Source organism: Martes martes (genome assembly GCF_963455335.1).
Source record: "Martes martes genome assembly, chromosome: 1".
Taxonomy (NCBI): Eukaryota; Metazoa; Chordata; class Mammalia; order Carnivora; family Mustelidae; genus Martes; species Martes martes.
The window spans coordinates 164,173,654-164,195,706 of NC_137888.1; the positions used below are offsets into that span (position 1 = coordinate 164,173,654).

Here is a 22,053-nt window from a genome sequence, read left to right on the forward strand (position 1 = left end):
TCAGCTAGGAGACCTTGAACAAGTCACTTGTCTATCTGAACCTCAGTTTCTTGCTGCATAAAATAAGACTTACATTCATGAAATAAGATCTTCGGGAACATACCATGTTCTCTCCTTTTGCTTTCTTCACTTCTCCTGTCTCAACACCCCGTGGTCCATCTTGCTTCAGAGTGCACACACTGTGCCCTTGAACTTTGGAAGCCCGTCCCAGAAATCTGTCAGCCAATGCCTGATGCTCCACCATTAGGTCTGCCCTTTTGAGTTAAGCATTGCCCTGCACCCCGATCCTTGAACTTTAATTTTTTCAAAACTCCGTTTCTCCTTTCTCATAATAGAAATGTGCAGGGGGAGGGATGGGGCAAGGACATTAAAAGGAGAAATGGGGCTTCCCCAGGTCCCACCTCCATGATAATTCCATTTCCCTCGCTTCTGACAGATGAGCTGAGCAAGTGCCTGAGGCAGTTCCCCTGGCCATGAGGACGCTGCTGGGGCTCCAGGATGACTGACTAGAGCCAAGTCAGCATCATTTGCATAGCACCCCCATGACTTAGTGGCTTCATTCCTGGTACTAATGACAGGGGCCTGAGGAGAGGTGACAGCTTCACTCTTTCCCATCTCCCAACACAGACTAAGCAACTCCCTTTGCTCAGCTACTTACTAGCTCTGGCCCCAGGAAAGTTTCTTAGTCTCCCTGTACCATCTAGAAAGTGGGCACAACCACAGTGAGCCATCACAGAGTTGTGAGGAATATGTGAGATGACACCTGTGATATGCTTAGAGGGTTGCCTGGAAGATGGGAAGTACTTGGTTGTCGTCGTCATCACCATCATCATCATTATCATCATCATCTTCATCATTTTTGCTTTTTGCCAGTCCTGGTGCAGGCTTTAGGTGACACAGAAATGAATCAGTTTCAGTCTCTCGCCCGATGGGTTCAGGCTCTAGTGGAGGAGACACACCCTGCTGAGTCCTGAGCAGAGATTTGTGTGTGACTAAGAACAGTGGCCCTGAAGTTGTGCAACAAGGTGCCCTACCCTGAGGAAGAAGAGTCTGGCACAAGGCAGAATTGACGAGGCTCAGGAGAGCGATATGCCTGGGGACCAGCTGGGGGTTCCCTCTGGGCCTCCCCCCAATCTCTTTCTTCTTTAGCGTTGCCTTCTGCAACTATTTCCCATGTGGAACAAGGCCCCTTGCCTCTATGCCTTTGTACATTGTCCCCTCTGGCCTTCTAAACTCACCCCAGCCCTCTCTCCTTCAGGAACTTTCCCTGACTAACCCTGGTCTGACTTGGCCCCTGAGCTCCCACAGCTCCCTAGTCTACCATGAAATTCCTTGAGGACAGGGATGCAACTTGTTTACCATGTATTCCTGTTTTAGCACACAGTAGATGCTCAATTAACAGATGTAATGTAGGAGAGGGAAAGTGTGTATCAAAAATCCGGACTATGAAGTTTCATTTTTCTCAAATAACAAGAAAACAGGCAGCTGTTGGCAAGGACTCAGCGGCTCAACAACATCTCCACATTTGTTTTGGCCTTTCCTCATGGTCACAAGGTGGTCACTGGGTGCTTTTGCCATCACATTTATGTCCAAGGAAGGAAGGAGAGGCAAGACACACCACCAGCACTGTTGGTTTCTTTTGTCAGGAGAAGAAAAACCCTTCCCAGAACCCTAGCCAACTTCAGCTACAAGGAAGGATGACAAAACTAGTATCTAACTGGGACTGGAAGAACAAAATTGCAGTTTCATTGTAAGAAAGAAGGGTAGGACTGATGAGAGCAGGGAGGATTAAGGGTGTGGAGTAGGAAGGATGAGGACTGGTTAGGTAACTAGCGTAGGGCTTTCTGAAGGAGGAGATGTTTTAGCTGTGCTTGGAAGGTCAGAAATAATTTTGACAGAGCACGGGCAGGGCTGGGGCTAGATACCGAATATCTGAGGGTAATAGGAGGTCTGTAGAAGAGGAACCTCACATTCACTGAGCACTGCCATCTTTCCTCCCTAAGGTACTACCATCACCAGTTCACAACTGAGGTAACTAGAGCCAAGAAAAGGGGACCGCTCTGCCCAAGGTCATCTGTGTGCAGATGACTGGAATATGGTTGAACCCTGGTCAGTCTGATCCCAAAGTTCATGCTCTTGCCACTACATACATACTGTCTTGATGCCACTCCTGTTGTAATAATGAACAAAACTGCAGTTTTGTTAGCAAGAAAGGGCAGGGGTGCTGGGGGAAGGAGGATTAAGAGAGTGGGGATAAGGAGGGTGGCATTAGTTAGGCAAATAGCATAAAGTTTCATGAAGGAGGTAGCATTTGAGCTGTGCCTGAAAGGTCAGGTACAATTTTGACAATAAGAAAAAATGGCCTAGGTCTGGAGACCTGAAATCATCTCATCCGGCATTTATTCCATACCTGTTCTATACCAAGCCCTGTTGTAAGCACTTTACATGTTTTAATTCATGCCATTTCACAACGACACTATGAGATAAGCACTATTATTGTCCCATGTTACAGCTGAGGAAACTGAGACAGCAAGAGGTTAATAATTGCGCAAGATCCCATGACCAAAAGCATTAGATAGGATCCAAGCCCAGATGATCCATCTCTGAGGCACAGGGAAGGATACTGCCTTGCCAAAGTCTTGGTGGATTGAGAGTAGATTCTGTACCAAAAACAAACAAATATACAAAAATCCCAAACTCATAGATACAGAGAACAGATTGGTGGTTGCCAGAGGTGGCAGTGGGGGGTGGCTAATATGGGCAGTCAAAGGTACAAACTAACATCAATAAAAGAAATAAGTCATGGGGATTAATGTACAACTTGGTGAGTGTAGTTACTAATATGGTACTGCAGGGGGTGCCTGGGTGGCTTAGTTGGTTAAACATCCAGCTCTTAATTTTGGCTGGGGTCATGATCTCAGGATCATGGGATTGAGCCCTGCACAGGGCTCCATGCTCAGCGTGGAATCTGCTGGAGATTCTCTCTCTCTGCCTCTGCCCTTTCCCCTGCTCATGCATGCACACATGCATGTACTCTCCCTCTCTAAATAAATCTTTAATAATAATAATAATAATGTATTCCATATTTGGAAGTTGCTAAAAGAGTAGATCTCAAAAGTTCTCATCATAAGAAAAAGAATTTGTAACTATGTATGGGAAGAGGTGGGAACTAGACTTACTGTGGTGATCATTCACAATGTATAGAAATATTGAATCATTACGTTACACACCTGAAACAAATATAATATTATATGGCAATTACACCACCATAAAAACTTTTAATACAATTAAAATTTTTAAAAAGAGTAGATTCTCTAGACCAGTGCTTCTCAATGAGTGGGGGTGATTTTCACCCCCAGGGGACATCTGGTAATGTCTGGAGACATTTTTGATCATAACAACTGGTTGGGGGATGCTACTGGCATCTAGTGGGAGGCTCAACATCTTACAATCCATACGATGGCAAAGAATCCTCAGGCCCAAATGTCAGGAGTGTTGAGGTTGAGAACCCTAATCTAAACTAATCAGAGAGTAGTGAAGCTATCCCCTCTCCCAGTTGGGGACTTGGACTCAGAGCTGGGAGAAGAAACAGGGGAGGCTTTAAGATTTTATTTATTTATTTGACAGGCAGAGATCACAAGTAGACAGAGAGGTGGGGGGGGGGGAGCAGGCTTCCCGGGGATGCGGGGATGCGGGGATGTGGGGATGCAGGGCTCAATCCCAGGACCCTGAGATCATGACCTGATCCAAAGCCGAGACTTAACCCACTGAGCCACTCAGGCGCCCCTAGGGGAGGCTTTAAAATGAAGCCTGTGCAACTCAGCTATGCTGCTGTAACAAATAGACCAAATCACGGGGCTCAAATAAAAGAGAAGTTTATTTCCTGAGCACATAGTTTATCAGAAGCAGGTTCAGGTGGCCAGGCAGCTATGTGTGTGAGGCCTGGCAAGACTTAGATTTCCTTTTGACTTCTTGCTTAGGAATTCCCTGGGGTATTGACTTGTTTTGCATGATTGAGGTAGTTCACAGCCCCCATCCCCCCACCCCTGAGTCTGCGAGTCTGTGAGTCTGTGAGTCTGCTGCTCCAGCATACACAAAAGCAGGAAAGAGGAAGTAGAAGGCAAGCAGGTATGTCCAGGGCAGACACTAGGCTGTATTGCCTGTGAAAGCAGTTCACTGAATCATTAAATCTTTAGGAATTTTAGGAGCTGATTGTTAAACCCAACCATTATTTAATTATAAAAATGTTCAATTAAATAAATTCTATTAAAAACAAAGTTAATAAGTACTCAAAGGGTATCACTTCCTGATTTATTTTACTACCTTCTACTACTACCTAGGCACTTGAGATTTTCATACCTGTTTTATCAGTATGGTGGAAACATTGTATGGTGTGTCCTATGGCAGCCCTTCCCAATTTCGCACTCCATGACCACAGGTAGTTTGAAATCAGCCATGGTGGGAGTGTTTACACCATAGGAATCAGTAAACTCTGCAAATCAGAGCTCAATGGTTTTTTGTGGACTGTCTGCATTTTAGAAAGTGATCAAGAAAACACTAATAATGCAGATTGAACCTAAAAACCACATTGCACCTATAGCCATTACATTGTGAGTAGCCTAAAAATCGAGAAAATATTCTTTCAGACTTTGAAAACTGATTCAATTCAGCATTGCTCATATCACTGTCAAACTATGACAAGAAATGTCTTAGTTGATTCACTTTTTTCTTATTCATTAATGTGAAAGAAAACAGCAGCTAACATTCACACTGGAAATACTCCTGTTCATCACTGATGTCGGCAAGTTTTTTGCTGTAACTGGTAGTACTCAAAAATATATCAGATTTTGTGACCCTGTCGTTGGTAATGGACTTATAAAAAATGATAGTGGATTTTGTAAGAAATCTCAAAGCACTCTGAAGTTATAGGTGTGTTGAATTTGCAGTAAAGAGTGCTATATATTTTATTATTTGTAAACTGTATGCTATATGTTTTTGACATCAACAAAATTTATAACGTGTGTGTGTGTGTGTGTGTGTGTGTGTGTGTGTGTGTACTTTCTTCTTCCTGGAGAGCCATTAAACATTCTGGGCACACAACCACGCATATCCCATCCACCCACATTCCATGAGCAGAAATGTAGTCAAATGACCACACTTAGCTTCAAGGTATGCTAGCATCCATAGTCTCTAGCTGGCTGGCCCTGTGCCCAGCAAAAATAATGGCTTTGTAGGGGAGCCCCACTCCATGTGTTTTCCCCTGGGGAGAGCACTAGCTGACTGAAGTAGCCATTTGGATCTTCCAGAGTCACCATTATGGCCTTCTTGTGGCCTCACTGGAAGGTTGACCTCCAGAGTTGCCTCTAGCTCCCACTCAGAATGTCAGGAAAGTACAGAGTGTGGTGTCCTGAAGGGACAGCTTCCCAAACTTTGCTTGTCACTTCAAGTGCCTGCTTTCTGCACTTAGGTTCACTGCTTGCATCCATAATCCTGACAGGCATGCTGGCAGGGACAGACTCCAGTTCTGTGCCCCCAGACCAGCGTTTTTGGGTGTATTAAACAGAATGTGGGTTCTGGAGCACCTCTATAAAATAGGGATAATAAAACGTACTTGCAGGGTTATTGTAAGAGTCAAATGAGACAATCTTTGGGGAAGTTTTGTTGTCTAGAAACTACAGTTCAAACGTGAGGAGCCATGAATCCCAATTTCTACCTGATTGGTTTGTGACAGCCTCAGATAAGCCTTTTGTAAAACCATGAAGGACTGCACTGAGACAAGATATGGGCATATTACATTTATAAGTACATAAGGAAAAGTTATTGGTGCTTTTATATTTAAAAAATTTATTTTAGATTTTATTTATTTATTTGAGAGAGATTGAGAGAACCAGAGCCTGAATGAGGGAAGGGGCAGAGGGAAAGGGCGAGAGAGAATCTCAAGGTGACTCCACATTGAGGTTGGAACCCAAAGCAGGGTTCAATCCCATGACCCTGAGACCATGATCCCAGCCAAAATCAAGAACCAGACGCTCAACAGACTGAGCCACCCAGGCGTGTGTCCCTGTTGGTGATTTTATTATAACAAAAACAATACTGTTGAAAATTTGGAAAATGTAAAATAAAAATAAGAAGTTAAAAATACCCATAATACCACCACCCAGAGATAACTACTATTTATATTTTGATATAGCTCCAATAACTACTAACTCGGGCTCTTGTGTGCTTATTTGGATCCCTACCTATGCCCTTGGACTCCTCAACAAGATCATGTTGAAGAAAGTCCCAGATGTCATATAATTTCATCATAAAAATTTCAGTATCCTTACATTTAAGGACACTTTAAATCAATATAATCTCAATATAAATATCACCTAAAAAAAACCTCTGGTGGAGGTTGTTGATAATGAGGGAATGCTATGTGTGTTTGAGGCCGGGGGGATGTTGGTTAGCTCTGTTTATACCTTCCATTCAATTGTGCTGTGAACCTCAAACTGTTCTAAAAACTAAAAATAAATAAGTTATTAATATTGTCAAAAGAAGACCAATTGTTCAAATTTCCCTAATTTTGTGTACTTTTTTTTATAAGTTATTCACTTATACTTTTGAGTATTGGGTGTATGTCTTTTTCTTCTTTATTTGCCAAGCTCTTTATATGTTTAGGGGATTAACTAAGGTGGTAATTAATTAATTTATTAAGGTGGCAAGTGATTAATTACTTATTATTTTATTCCTCCAGAGAAAATCATGGAGATGTCAGGACCTTCCTCCCAGACTCCAGATCATAGTCGAGTCCATGGAGAAACAGAAGATCTAGACTGTATGTTTGCCTTCTCTCACCCTCTGGGCAAAGCCACATGGGAGGTAGAGTCCAGCAGTGGGTGGAACAGAAGAAGACCTTGCTCCCCGCATGTGACATAATGGCTCAAGTCACAGCCGAATCCTCTAGAGAAGTAATGTTTTACACACACACATGCTTGGTCAGTTTGTCCCCTAGAACTTTCTAGCTTTGGGGACCTTCAGTTGCTCCCCAAATCTCAAGGGGGCTCTGGAGGCTTGGGCTGACACTAGGGAGGGCCCTGAGAAGGCAGGAAGGCTCCTGCACTACCCCAGAATTGGGGATGAAAAGGTTCACTTAGCCAGATCGTACCTGCCCTATAATTTACAGTGAATCCTAAGTTGGCAACTATTGTACACAGTCTAGTGGTCTCTGGGCAGAATGGCCAGAAGGGCCAGAAGGGCCTTAGAAGGCCCTTTCTGGTTTCCATATTCAGAGAAATTTATGCTTTGGGGCTTCCTTGAGCCCCTGGGGTCTCTGAGAGCTCTGATAGCCTGCACCTTCCATTGGCCCTACTTGTTTGGGAGAGCGTCCCAGATAATCCAGTCATTCCTGGCCTCCAAGTCCAAGTAGATGCCTGGGGTGGTCTTGGTGGTCTCTGGAGTGGGAAAGACAAGAAACACTCATCCTTTTCTATGTGTGCCTCCCAGATGAAGAGATGGGTTTCCACAAGCCAGACAGGGAAGCTGGACTCTTTTCTCACGAACAACCTAAGAGAGACAAGTCTTCTACCTCCTCTTCCTCCTCCTCGTCATCCTCCTCTTCCTCCTCGTCATCCTCCTCTTCCTCAGGTATAGCAATATTAACATATATGTACACATATATTCACAGTATTATTCAAGAAAAGCATTTACATGGAAAAACAATGCCCTGTGACCTCCCACCTTGATTCTTTAATTCTATTTTTCCATATCCCCTTCCAGACCATACCTAACAGTACGCATAACTTGTACACAGTTATAACTACCAGACAGATAATTTTGTCCTCTGTTTAAAATGTTTGCTGGCACATCCAGGTATTCTGACAGGTTGTTCTATAATATGTTTGCAGCTAATTTTCATGTTTACCAAAAGGCCCCTCAAGGGGCTGCATGTCATGTAAAGTAACATTGAGGTTTATCAGGAACACTGTGGTGTTGAACTCAATGCCTCTGTCTGCTCAAGCAGCCTGCCTAGGTCCAAACCCTTTCTTTGCCACTCACTAGGTATGTGTCCTTGGGTAAATTGCTAAAGCATACATGCCTCGGGTCCTCATCTGGAATTTGGGAATGGTAACAGAAGTTACTACCTCATAAGATTATTGTGAGGATTACATTTTGTATACATTTCAAGTCTTAGTATCTAGCACTTTGTAAAAGCTCTAGAAAAAGAACTGTACAGATTATCCCCCAACCTTCTACTAGTTTATCATGCTCATAGGCATCCTTGCTCAAAGGCTTTTACTTTTTGAATTTTTGGCACAAATTGTGTCCTCAGCATCGATTCCCCACAATTCCTTCAGTGGGTTAACAGGAAGTGAACATTTCCCATTGGGCCTTGATTACAAATTGCCACATTATTCTCCCATGAAAATGGAATGTCCTTTCATTTCTGTTCTCTTAATTCAAAATGTTAGGCTGAATGGATAGCAGCAGCAATGTCATGGCTGGCATTCATTGAGCACTTACTATGGGCCAGGTACCGTCGCAAGCACTTTACATGTAATAACTCAGTTCATTATCAAAGAGACCCGCTGAGGAAGGTGCTATTATTATTATTTCCATTTTACAGGTGAGGAAACTGAGGCACGGGGAGGCTGACTGACCTGCTGTCAGAGGGCTCAGTAACCAACTCAGGATCCCTGGAGGTCTTTCTGGGACTGGGGAGGCTAAGAGTGGGCTCTGGTTTACTCCTCCATCAGAATCCCTGCACTAAGATATGCTTTACAGAGTGGGCTTGGGCCTGAGGTTTTATTTGGAAAAAGCATTCTCAGGCTAAATCCTAAAAAATGCTCGCAAAGTCCTGGCCTCACACCCTCACGTTGCAAATGATGGGACTGAGGCTCAAGACCACAAAATCTATGCTTGTTTCTCCAGACAGAGGAGAGTGAGTGATTGGTGGGTCCAGTGGGATTATTTGTAGCCAGTCTCCTTGTGGGACTGGAAAGGAAGCCACTGCCCTTATCATTATTTTTTTAAAGACTTTATTTTTTTTGAGAGAGAAAGGGAGAGACAGAGAGCTTGAGCAGGGGGAGGGGCAGAGGGAGAGACAGAAGCAGACCCCCCTGCTGATCAGGGAGCCTAACATGGGGCTTGATCCCAGGACTCTGGGATCATGACTTGAGTCAAAGGCAGACACTTAACCCACTGAGCCACCCAGGTGCCCTGCCACTGTCCTTATTAAAAAGTACAACTGACCCTTGAACAACATGGGGACTAGGGACCCTGACTCCCCAGGCAGTTGAAAATCTGTGTATAACTTTGGACTCCCCCCAGACTTAACTACTAAAGCCTACTGTTGTCTGGAAGCCTCACCAGAAACATAAACAGTGATGGCTACATATTCTGTGTCTTGTATGTATGATATGCGTATTGTATCATGTATATTATATTCTTACAATAAAGTAAGCTAGAGAAAAGAAGAAGTTATTGGGAAAAGGAAGAGAAAATATATTCATAACACAGTGCACTGAAAGATCTGTGTGTAAGTGGACCAGTGCAGCTCAAACCTGTACTGTTCAAGAGCAAACCATATATAAACCCACCCCCTGTTAGGGGTAGCCCTGGAAGAAGAGCTTCCAGGTGCAAGGGGGCTCTTGCCTGTCCTTTTGTTTCTCCTTCCTGGGTGGGAGGTGACATTTTGTCTTCCGATTGTGGTTGATCCTCAGGGATGCTGCTCCCCTACAGATGTCCTCCCCCAAGGATGGCTCTGAACCCCTTCCCTCAGGTCTCCACATTGCACATGGGACTAATTAGCAAAGCAGAACACTAAGAAAAAAGCAGCAAGAAAATAAGCAGAAGCACAGAGACATACTGATATCAGGATTCTGATCTCTGGTTCACAGTGACTGGCCTGCTGCTAGAACTCAGATCCTGCCCATTCTTTGGGCTTGGATGGCTCCCAAGGCCCCGAGCCTGGCTGGGTACCTCACTGCAGCCCCAGCCTTCCTCCACACACAGGACCCGAACTCATAGTCTAGCATCCAGTACTGCTCTGCCTACATTTCTTTTTGTTTTTACTGTATCCTGTTGGTTTTTAAATAAAACTTTTTATTGTGAGAGGCACCTGGGTGGCTCAGTCAGTTGGGCAGCCAACTCTTGATTTCAGCTCAGGTCATGATCTGAGGGTCGTAAGATCGAGCCCCACGTCAGGCTCTGTGCTGAGCATGAAGCCTGCTTAAGATTCTTTCTCTCCCTCTCCCCCTGCTCACCTGTGTGTGCTCTCTCTCTCTAAACAAAACAAAACAAACTTTTTATTGTGAAAGATTACACATAGAAACACTGTAGAAAATGTGGAGCATATAAGGAAGTAGAAAAAATAAAAAATCATCCTTTGCTCTGTCACCCAGAGATAACTACTAAACACATATTAGTGTGTTTCCTTACATTTATTCAATAAATATTTGTTGAGCACCAACTATGCGCCAGGCTTTGGGATGGATACTAGGGGATACCAGGGTTAATTTTTTAAGTAACTGAATTAGAGAGCACATACAAAAGTTGTCCTCATTTTAGACAGCATATAATTTTATAATGCCTTTTATAAAAAATGCTTTTTCTAAATAAATCTTTTTATTTATTTCTTTTAAAGATTTTATTTATTCATTTGACACAGAGAGAGAGACAGCAATAGAGGGAACATGAGCAGAGGGAGTGGGAGAGGGAGAAGCAGGTTTCCCACTAAGAAGGGAGCCTAGTGCGGGACTCAATCCCAGGACCCTGGGATTATGACCCGCACCAAAGGCAGATGCTTAATGACTGAGGCATCCAGGAGCTCCCAAAAATACTCTTGATCTCAGCTCAGGTTTTGATCTCAGGGTCATGAGTTCCCACACTGGGCTCCACACTCAGCATGGAGCCTACTTTAAAAAAATTATATGTTATGAAGATATCATAGAGAAAGCTAAAATAATGTTCATTTGCATGTGATGGAGGTTGTCCCTGGCAGATAGAATCTGGAGTAAGTTTTGTTTTCATTTTCTGTCTTGTTTGATATTTTGCAAAATGCAATGAAAAGCCTTTTTTTTTTTTTTTTTAAGATTCTATTTATTATTTGAGAGAGAGAGAGGGTAGTGCATGAGCAGGCTGAGTGTCCGGCAGGGGGAGAAGCAGACTCCCCACCGAGCAGGGAGCCCAACACGGTGCTGGATCCCAGGACACAGGGATCAAGACCTGAGCCACTTAATCAACTGAGCCACCAGGCATTTGAAAAAGCCTTTTTTTTTTTACACTGATTTATAAAATACAGAAAAGAAGAAAATAGAAGCCAACCCAAATCTTATCCTCTGAGATAAATACTACCGTTGTAATCTTGATGTACTTCCTGATACCTTTTTCTCTGTATCTAGCTGAGATCACATATGCACTGATTTTAAAGCACAGTTAATCTGTTTCCTGGAAATCTGAAATTTATCGATTGAGCAGGAGCTCCCCAAGCACACTGAGGGATATCAGCACTGCCGGAGCCATCTTGGTCATCCTAAGGAAAAGGGAGTCCTCTGGACCTGCAACCAGGAACTTCCTGCAATGCTGATCGTCCAAGAGTGCAAACAAGTCTATCATTCTTCAGGTCTCGATCAATCTCCTCCTCCAGGTACCCTCAGAACAGTGAGGACCCAGGCCTTGTCCTTCAGGAGCTCAAGATGATTGGAACGATGACCACCACCACCACTGGCCCTCAGGCCCACCGTGTCAAGCTATAGTAACCCCAGACGAGGGAGGGCCAAGATGAGCATGAACTGGGGCAGTTGGAAAAGCCTTCCTGCCCCTTAATCTTCAAGATAAAGGAGACAAATGGGAAGGGCCTTCTAGGTGGGAGCAAACAGAGTTAGCATGGTGTGGGGACACACCCCTGTGCTTGTGGTAGGATACCTTGGATGACCTTCTCTTATCTTCACGAAAGCAGCAATGGAAATATTAAATGATTTGTCCAAGATCACCCATCTTATCCCCCCAAGAGCTATCTTTCTTCCAAACCACACTCTTCATATAAGCTAAATTCTGAGAACACCAGAACAAATGTATTTCAGACTCATTCCAGACTGAGGTTCCCCTACAGCTTGTGTTTGTTCCCTGCAGAGAGCAGTGATGAGGACCAGCACCCAGGAGTGACTGGGAAACATCAGCAAAGCCAGGGAGCCGGACACCCCCCAGGGACAGCTCACCTGGTAGGCAGTAGGCCTTGCCCTTTCTCCTTTGCCCGCCCAGTTCACTACTGAGTTTCTCAGTGGGCCTGAGCGTGCCTGCAGGAGGGTGTTCCTCTCAGCCTTGTTTATAGTAGGCAGCAGTAGCAAGCAGCCTAAGGTCCAACACTGGCAAAGGACACCCTGTCCTGCCTATAGCTCTGCTCTTCACATAGCTCTGAAGTAAACGAGAAAGACGTCAAGTTGTATGATTCGTTTGATCTCATACATGCTCTGTAAAAATTCACACATACATGGTGATAAATAATACTGGAAGGAAAAATAGCAAAATGGTAGTAGTGGTTATCTCTGGATGGTTAATCATATGTGATTTTTATTTTTGCTCTTTTGACCTATCCCATACTATAAATATTATATAATGAGCATGTTCTGTTTTGACAACCAGAAGAAAATTTTTGGAAAAATAAAAATTTTAAGTAAATTTTGGCCAAAATGGATTGTGGGAAGGAAAGAGCATGGGGGAAAGAGCCTAGATTAATGCCTAGGATGGAACCTGGCACACATGAGATACTTAATAAATGCTGCCCTTGAAGCTGGAGTTGCGGTCTGGGTTATTTTTCTTTTCTTTTTTTTTCTTTTTTAAAAGATTTTATTTATTTACTTGAGAGAGAGAGAGAGAGAGAGTGCGCACAGAGGCAGAAGCAGAGGGAGAAGCAGGCTCCCTGAGAGCAGGGAGCCCAATTCAGGACTCAATCCCAGGAGCCTGGGATCATGACCTGAGCTGAAGGCAGAGGCTTAAGCGACTGAGTCTCCCTCTGGGTTATTTTTCTGAAGATAAAAGCGATTGGGGGTGCCTGGGTGGTGCAGTTGGTTAAGCATCTGATTCTTGGTCTTGGCTCAGGTCTTGATCTCACAGTTTGTGAGATTGAGCCCCACCTCAGGCTCCATGCTCAGCGGGGAGTCTGCTTGAAGATTCTCTCCCTCTTCCCTACCCCCCTCACACATTTGCTTGTGCACGCTCTCCTGCTCTCGTTCTTGCTCTCTCTCTCTCTCTCAAATAAATAAATATTTTTAGAAAAAGGATTAGGATTGTATGCTTGGGTGTCAGATCTGGGTTTGAACCCTGGAATTTCCACTTACTGGCTATGTTACCTTGAGGGAATAATTTAACTTTGTGAGCCTCAGTTTCCTTACTCAGAAAATGGGGGAGGGAGAGGTACTAATACCTTCTTGATAGGATTTCTGTAAGGATCTAATGAAATATTAAATATAAATTATTTAGTTCCATGTTATACCTAGTAAGTGCTCAATAAATGGCAACGCTTTTTACTGACTTTGAAGGAGGCCCACTCAGACCCTCAGTTCTTTTCCAGGAAACTGACCACAGTCACCTCTGAGTGCGTGTGGGGGTGTAGACAGGGTAAAGGGGAAGTATTTGTAAAACTGCCTTGTATTTGTAAGACTGCCTGGCTCACCCCCAGCACAAACAAGGACTGTGTTACTTTTTAAGGCTTCAGATGTGCGGGAGATGGAAGCTACCCTGGGGTGCTGTGATGGGGAGAGCTGACTAAAGAGGGTTGTCTCCACTCAGGTGCTGAGCATGAGGAGCCTGACCTTTTGAAGGATGAGCTTCAGCTCTATGGAGGTAAGTCATTGTCCAGTGGCTTTGGCGAAAATGGAGTTACACAAGGACGTGAGTGCTTTGGGCTTTGTTGGACAGAAACAAGTTCATGAGGGTGTTTCATGGCTGAAAAGTGCTAGGAAAATATAGGAGACATGGCAAGATGAATGATTAGCATTGGCAGATGGAGATGGAGGCAAGCATTTTCTGCCATGGTGAGAGTGTTCCTGGATTCTCTTCTGAACTATAACCTTGACTTGTAGGGTGACTTAGCGCAGTCACCTAATCATTCTAGGCCTGAACTTCCCAGCCAGCAAAATGGAACATGATTAGCACCCACTGTCTTGGAATACTGGGCTGTTTTCAGGTGCACAGGAAAATTAAGGCTATCATCTCTAAAAAACTCATGTTATGGAATAATTCTCTCTAGGCATCGTGATTATTACAGCAAGGAGAAATAAACATTATGGCACTTGCCTTGGAAGCACTTTGATGAAATGGGGGCAATTTGTAGGAATGAACCAGTTTGCCAAAAAGACTAACAAATGTTAAGAAAACCCAGTTAATTTGTTTAATCCCTGGGATACCTGGCTGGCTCAGTCAGGAAAGCATGTGACTCTTGATCTTGGGGTTGTGAGTTCAACCCCCACGTTGGGTGTAGAGATTACTTTTAAAAACTCTTAATTTTGTTTAATCCAACACTTCTATAATCTATGTAGTTTCCTAACACCTGATAATAACCCAAGAACCAACAAGAAATACAGACACATTCTAAGAAATGTAAATGAAATATATTAATTTCTGCATCAAGATATTACCTGTGGCTGCCTCTGGGTGGTAGCATTGTGAGTAATTTTTACACTGTTTTATTTGCTTAACTGAATTTTCTGATTTTCTTTCTTCCCTTTTTTTTTTTTTTACACAAAAGCAAGTCTTACTTGGTTTAGAAAAATGTTTTTAATTACTCAAATAGCGTAAGAATGGTTTCACTGAGTGTAAAATGAGAGAGAGAGAAACTGTTACATTTACATATACTTTAAAATGTTTTTGGGGACACCCGGGTGGCTTAGTCAGTTAAGCATCTGACTCTTAATTTTGGCTCAGGTCATGATCTCAGGGGTCATGAGATTGAGCCCCATACGGGGTTCTGTGCTCAGCGTGAAGTTTGCTTTGGATTCTCTCTCTCCCTGTTTCTCCCCTCCCCCATGCAAATAAATAAATCTTTAAAAAAATGTTTTTGGGGTGCCTGGCTGGCTCAGTCAGGGGAGCATGCGACTCTTGATCTTAGGGTTGTGAATTCAAGCCCCACATTGGGTGTAGAGATTACTTAAAAATGAGATATTTTAAAAAAGGGTTTTTTTCTCATCATAAAAGTAATTCATATTTACTATAGAAAACATAGATTTCACCACAAACTTGTGAATCACCTTTCCCCCCCAAGACATTGGAGGTTATATTCTTGGAGTCTCATTTCATGCCTTTCTAGTAGGAATGTTCTCCTTACCTTCAGCACTGGCCACCCTTGGGTCACATGCTGATGATGCTTCTCATTTGCATATTAGCCCTAAAGACAAGCCAGCATGTTGATTTTCATGTGCCGAGTGCCCCCTTCTGGTGTCTGTGTCCTGGGGCTGACCCAAATGATGGAAAATGTACTACTGGTGATGGGGTGGGGGTGCTACACGGGGTCCTGCCTGCCCTTGAGGGGAAGGATCTGACAGCCTAGGAGAGAGGTCCCCAGGAACTAAAATAGGTACCAAGAATCAGGGTAAATTGGTAGGCCACCCTAGACCAGATTAATGGGGAGGCTGCTGCTTGGGACAAGTACATAGGACTCACATCACCCTCAGCAGCACAGACAAGGAGCTCAACACTCAGGGTGTGGGGCTGTGGTTCCCAATGTGCAGCCTGGCTTGGCTCCCGTGAACTCAGGACCTCGTGAGGCTGGGTCCACGTGGCTGAGTATCATCACCTGCATCTTGCATAGTCAAGAACAGGCACAGGTGGCAAACTGGTGCCCATGTGTGTGCAGGTGTGTTTTGTCTGTCTCATAGAGCATTTATTATTATTATTATTATTATTACTACATTTCTTTTTTTTATGATTTTATTTATTTATTTGACAGAGATCACAAGGAGGCAGAGAGGCAGGCAGAGAGAGAGAGAGAGGGAAGAAGGCTCCCTGCTGAGCAGAGAGCCTGATGCGGGACAAGATCCCAGGACCCTGAGATCATGACCTGAGCTAAGGCAGAGGCTTAACCCACTGAGCCACCCAGGCGCCCTATTATTACTACATTTCATCAACTCATACTTTTTCACATTTAGACATCTCTGAAATCAAGATGCATCTTAAAAATCACTGACAACTTACAATTAAAATTGGCAGTGGTTTTCCTCACATAGTAATGTGTATAATAATGTCATGTTTCACAAAGGATGACATCTTTGATTCTGTGGAATCCAAGAGTTTCCAACCTTTTTTATAATCAAGAAGTGGATGTGAAAACTTGGATTTCTGGCTTTTCGTGGGAAATTGGATAACCTATAACACTAGTGTGGCAGATGGGTGGGGGCTGCCCCTTTAGAAGGAATAAGCTTCCAGCTTGCTCCAATCACCCACTTGGCCCACTCAGGTCACCTGCAAAGTCTCTGAGTGAGATCTGCCTTCCCCACAGTGTAACTTCTCCCCACCCAGAACGTAAGGGATATGTAATCACTGATTTTCCTTCCAAGTAGGTGCCCCTGGAGAGGTAGTACCCTCTGGAGAATCGGGTGAGTGGCCACTGGAGAATCGGGTGAGAGGGGATGTCAGTGCTGATGATGGACAGGTCTGGGCACTTTCTTTCCCCTGGGAGAGCCAGCTACGGTTGGGGTTCATGGGTGTGAGATAGGAACTCCAAATCCACTTGGGGTCCTGGGGCTCTTACCTGGGCTCAGCCAGCCTGCTCTCCAGGCAGGAGTCCAGTGCAGATTAGAAAAGGGTTTCAGGCAAGAGGCAAAGGGATTACAGCCAGAAACTGATAGATGGAAAACAGAAATTGACACGGCATTTTCAGAGGTCAACTATTTCCCCCGCTGGGTTGGAGGCACTTGTTAAGGTCCCAACCTAGCCTGGCACTGACATTGAGTTTCTCATTTCCAGGGCTCCGAAGACGAGGCTCTGACCCAGCAAGTGGTAAATACACAAACTCTGAGAAGAGAGGAGGAAGGGCCTGGATTCTGGGGGTTTAGGACAGGACTAGACAGCCTGAGAGGGTGGGTCAGTCACAGCAGGGATGCTGTCACCAGCCAGAGGGTCACCTTGATTCTGGAAAGGGACCTCCAAGCTCAGGAGAAGGGAAACAGAATGCAGACTCAGGCCTGTGCAGAGAAGAGAGGGGGAAGTGGGGGCCCACAGCTTTGCTCTGACTAGTCCTGCGGTGAGTGCCCTCCTACCCAGGAAGAAGAACCCAGGAGAGTCAGTCTCAGTGAAGCAGGGAAGAGAAAACCCCACCTGCCCTCCCTCATCAAAGTTCAACACTCATCTCTCTCTTGTTCCTAAGGAGAAGTGGAGGCCTCTGAGTTAAGAAGACTGAATATAAAAAAAGATGGTAAGGAAATTCATGCCCCGAAGCTGCTTCTGCCTGTCTGGTCCAGATTTCTATGGGTAGAAAGTCTGCCGGTGGCCTAGAAAAACAACGATCATAGCCCACCTCTGTTGTGTCTCCTGTTTGCAGACTCCTCAGCTTGCAATCCCCTCAGGAAGGTGGTATGATGACTCCCATTGTGCAGCTATGGAAACTAAGGCTTAAGGATGGAGTGTGGACTTTCAGCTAGCAAGTGGAACAACCTGGGCTTGAACCCTGGTCCTGGGCTGTTTCTGCTATATGTGGAGTGTAGGAATGATAAATGCTCCCTAGCCCTCTGGCCACAAGGGGGAGCTAGTAGGGGGGGGCCAGGAAGCCATGAGGTTAGATTAGCCTTGACTCTAGAGAAGGAGCCATAAGAACTGGAAGGAACTCTTTCACTCTAAGCCTGCGATCTTTGCGGGCTTCAGGGAGGAGGGTGAGAAGGGGGCAGGAGACCAGGGTGTTCGATTAAACAAATGGCAGTTGTCCTAGAAAATCTGGGTTGTTGCAAAGCCCCACCTTCAGGGAGTGGGAGACTCCGTGTGAGCCCCTGACTCTGTCTCTGTTCAGCTAAATGAACCAGGGTTTTAGATCTTCCCTGGGCTATGAAATGTGCCTCATTGGACTAAAACCAAGACTCCTAAAGTGCAGGACATGACATTATACCCTAAAGCAAGAAGGTGATTCCCCTTTCCGCTCTCCTTCCTAGAGCATGATCTCAGTTTGGAACCCCTGTGCCTTTAATGCCACCCTGACACTTGCTCATTGCCCTTTGGACACAGACAGCAGAGCCTCGTCTAATCTCAGCCCCTCCACTGAGTCAAGGGCCCTGGGTCATCTCTCTAGGGACTAGCCCAGCACCTGACTAAGTGCAGGAGGGCCTCATTCACAGAGCCCACCTGAACAACTGCTCAAGGCACAGAACCCACTCTCAGCGCCTCTCCTTGGAGAACCCTCCAAGCCTACAGTTCCACTTCTGGGCATGGGGTCCACAGAAATACGTGCACAGAGATTCGTGTGTAATGGTATTTGGTGCAGCATCAGTAACAGCAAAAAATCAGACGCTTCTAGGTTCATCAGTGGGGGACCAGACAAATAAATTAGGTTAAGTTTATACCATGGAACACTATGCAGCCATCCAAAAGAACAGGGCAGATCTACATATGTTCTGAGATGGAAAGATGGCCCTGATCTATCTATGACAGGAATAAAACAAATGATGGAGCTGCAGGTGTACAAACTGGTCCTGCTTTAAAAAAAAATTCAAGTATAATTAACATACAGTGTTACATTAGTTTCAGGTGTACAATATAATGTTAAGTAATTCTATATATTACTCTGCTCATCATGATAAGTATACTCTTAATCCCCTTCACCTGTTTCACCCCTTCCCCCACCCATCTCTCCTCTGGTGACCACCAGTGTGTTAAGAATCTGGTTCTTTTGTTTGTCTCCCTTTTTTCTTTGTTTTGTCTCTTAAATTCCACGTATGAGTGAAATCATATGATGTTTGTCTTTCTCTGATTGACTTGGTTCACATAGCATTATACTTCATCCATGTTGTTACAAATGGCAAGATCTCATTCTTTTTATGGCTGGGTAATATTCCGTAATATATACATACCATATTTTTCTTATCCATTCATCCTTTGATGGACACTTGAGTTGTTTTCATAATTTGGCTTGTATAAAGTTATAATAGACATAAGGGTACATATATCTTTTCAAATTAGTGTTTTTTTTATTTGAGTAAACACTGAATTGTATGGTAATTCTATTTTTAATATTTTAAGGAACCCCCATAATTGGTTTTCCACAGTGGTTATACCAATTTTCATTCCCGACAACAGTACACGAGGGTTCCTTTTTCTCTACACCCTGCACATAGTTGTTATTCCTTTTCTTTTTTATTTAAGCCATTCTGACGGGTGTGAGGTAATATCTCATTGTGGTTTTCATTTGCATTTCCCTAATGATGAGTGATGCTCGTCATCTTTTTATGTGTCTCTTGGCCATCTGGATGTCTTCTTTGGAAAAATGTCTGTTCATGTCTTCTGTGCATTTTTAATTGGATTATGGGTATTATTATTAATATTGCTGTTAGGTTACATAAGTTTTTTATATACTTTGGATATTATCCCTTATCAGATATATCATTTGCAAAAGTCTCCTCCCATTCTCTAGGTTTCCTTTTTGTTTTGTTGATGGTTTCCTTTGCTGTGCAGCTTTTTATTTTGGTACACTCCCATTTGCTTAATTTTGCTTTTGTTTCCCTTACATCAGGAGACATCTAGAAAGAACTTGCTATGGCTGATGTCAAAGAAATTACTGTCTATATTTTCTTCTAGGAGTTTTATGGTTTCCTGTCTCTCATTTAGGTCTTCCTTCTATTTTGAATTTATTTTTGTGTATGATGTAAGACAGTGGTCCAGTTTCATTCTTTTGCATGTTCCTGTCCAGTTTTCCCAATACCTTTTGTTGAAGAGACTGTTTTTTTTCCATTGGATAGTCTTGCCTCCTTTGTTGATGATTAATTGGCCATAAAAGCATGGCTTTATTTCTGGACTATCTATTTTGTTCTGTCTATCTATCTGGATATCTATTTATTTATGATTTTATTTATTTATTTGACAGAGAGAGACACAGCAAGAGAGGGAACAAAAGCAGGGGGAGTGGGAGAGGGAGAAGCAGGCTTCCCACGGAGCAGGGAGCCCTGACATGGGATTCCATCCCAGGACCTTGGGGTCATGACTTGAGCTGAAGGCAGATGCTTAATGACTGAGCCACCCAGGCGCCCCTACTTTGTTCTGTTTATCTATGTGTCTATTTTTATGCTAATGTCATACTGTTTTGATTACTAAGCTTTGTAGTGTATCTTTAAATCTGGGATTGTGACACCTCACTGCTTTTGTTTTTTGTTTTCCCCCTGCTTTTGTTTTTGTTTTTGTTTTTAAGATTTTATTTATTTATTTGACAGACAGAGATCACAAGTAGGCAGAGAGGCAGGCAGAGAGAGAGGGGGAAGCAGGCTCCCTGCTGAGCAGAGAGCCCAATACGGGGCTCGATCCCAGGACCCTGGGATCATGACCAGCCGAAGGCAGAGGCTTTAACCCACTGAGCCACCAAGGCACCTAGGTGCCCCTGCTTTTGGTTTTTTGAATGTGCATATATATGCCTGGAATCTGTCTTTAAGGAGGGGGATTAGGGAGGGAAAATGGGGCATTGTGAAACTTTTAGGCTTGACACATTTGCATTTTTTACAATTGCACTTAATATTCATTTGACAAACAAAGTATTGGGCAGCTCTGCATGCCTGGCAGTACTTTAGTCTCTGAGCAAAATTCCTACCTACCATCCTACTGAGAGGGACAGAGAATAAATCTGTTTCACATTTTTTTCTTTGTTTTTTGAGAATAAGGATGGAAATAAATATATAACAAGTTGAGTGGTGTCAGTGTCAGAAAAATAATAAAAAGAGATAAAGCCTGGAAAGGAGTGGGGCTGGGGTGAGTTTTTAGTTGGGTCCTGAATAAAGTTACATTGGAGCAGAGACAGCACTACTTTTAGTAACAAAAAGAAGAAAGAAGAGAGAGAGAAAGAAGCAAGTAGTAATTCCCCACCTCTGCCTTTACAGATGAGTTTTTCCATTTTGTCCTGCTCTGCTTTGCCATTGGGACCTTGCTGGTGTGTTATCACTATTATGCAGGTGAGGACCGTGGGAACAGGTGGGGGGATAGGAGGGTCCAGACTTGCAGGCTGATACTTCTCTCCCTTGCTGCCCTTGCAGACTGGTTCATGTCCCTTGGGGTCGGCCTACTCACCTTCGCCTCCCTGGAGACTGTCGGCATCTATTTTGGGCTGGGTAAGCTCCCCCATACACACACACACACACACACACACACACACACACACACACACACAGACTCTTTAGGGGTGGTGACTGGACGCCCACAGATGCCCACCGAGGGTCAGAAAGCCACCACATAAACATTTTTTAAAGATTTCCTTATGCTCATGTTTTCTTCCTGACCGCTTTCAAGGTCACGGTGAGGTCATTGGCAAAACCCCATGGAAAAAATGGGCAGCTCCACAAAAATGCAACAAAAACAGTTTAAAGTGGCAAACAAACAGAATTAGCCAGAGATGGAAAACAGGGCAGTTCACGGAGCCGGGTACTGAATTCACTGAGTTTCCTGGCACTGTTATTGCTATTGGAGGTCATTGTTTTTAATAATAATAACTCCAGTACTATTATCTAAGCTCAACCTGCTGCCTGAAATTCCACCGCTAATCCCTGTGTGTGTGGTTTAAGCTTTTGTCTGCAGGTGGATGGGGGGTGAGCCTGAGTCCCTTGTTGGGGCACAAAGCTCAAACTCCTTTTCTCTGTTTGTGAGCAGTTTACCGGATCCACAGTGTTCTGCACGGCTTCATCCCACTCTTTCAGAAGCTTAGGCTGATGGGTAATGTTTCCATCCTTCTTATGTTCACCCTCATCCTCCCTATCAGGGTCTCGGGTTGCAAACGAGGCTTAGCCTATAGGAAAGAGCACAGGGTCTGGGGTCAGGGGCCTGGGTTCAAGGCCTGCTCTTGCCGATTCACCAGCTCTGGGGCCCAGGATCATCTTTCAGCCTCCGTTTCCTCCACTGGAC

General features: G+C 44.1%; 1 protein-coding gene across 1 annotated transcript in view; it reads left to right on the top strand.

The window, feature by feature from the left end:
* TMEM40 (transmembrane protein 40) overlaps window positions 1–22,053 on the top strand; it is a 31,996-nt gene that overhangs the window by 8,749 nt on the left and 1,194 nt on the right. The window contains exons 2-10 of the mRNA XM_080822119.1: window positions 6,737–6,817; window positions 7,486–7,626; window positions 13,768–13,821; window positions 16,533–16,568; window positions 16,939–16,971; window positions 17,339–17,386; window positions 21,039–21,110; window positions 21,192–21,266; window positions 21,802–21,864. Of these exons, the coding sequence (XP_080678245.1) occupies window positions 6,745–6,817; window positions 7,486–7,626; window positions 13,768–13,821; window positions 16,533–16,568; window positions 16,939–16,971; window positions 17,339–17,386; window positions 21,039–21,110; window positions 21,192–21,266; window positions 21,802–21,864 (595 nt within the window). The 5' untranslated portion in view covers window positions 6,737–6,744. The remainder of the gene's footprint in view (window positions 1–6,736; window positions 6,818–7,485; window positions 7,627–13,767; window positions 13,822–16,532; window positions 16,569–16,938; window positions 16,972–17,338; window positions 17,387–21,038; window positions 21,111–21,191; window positions 21,267–21,801; window positions 21,865–22,053) is intronic.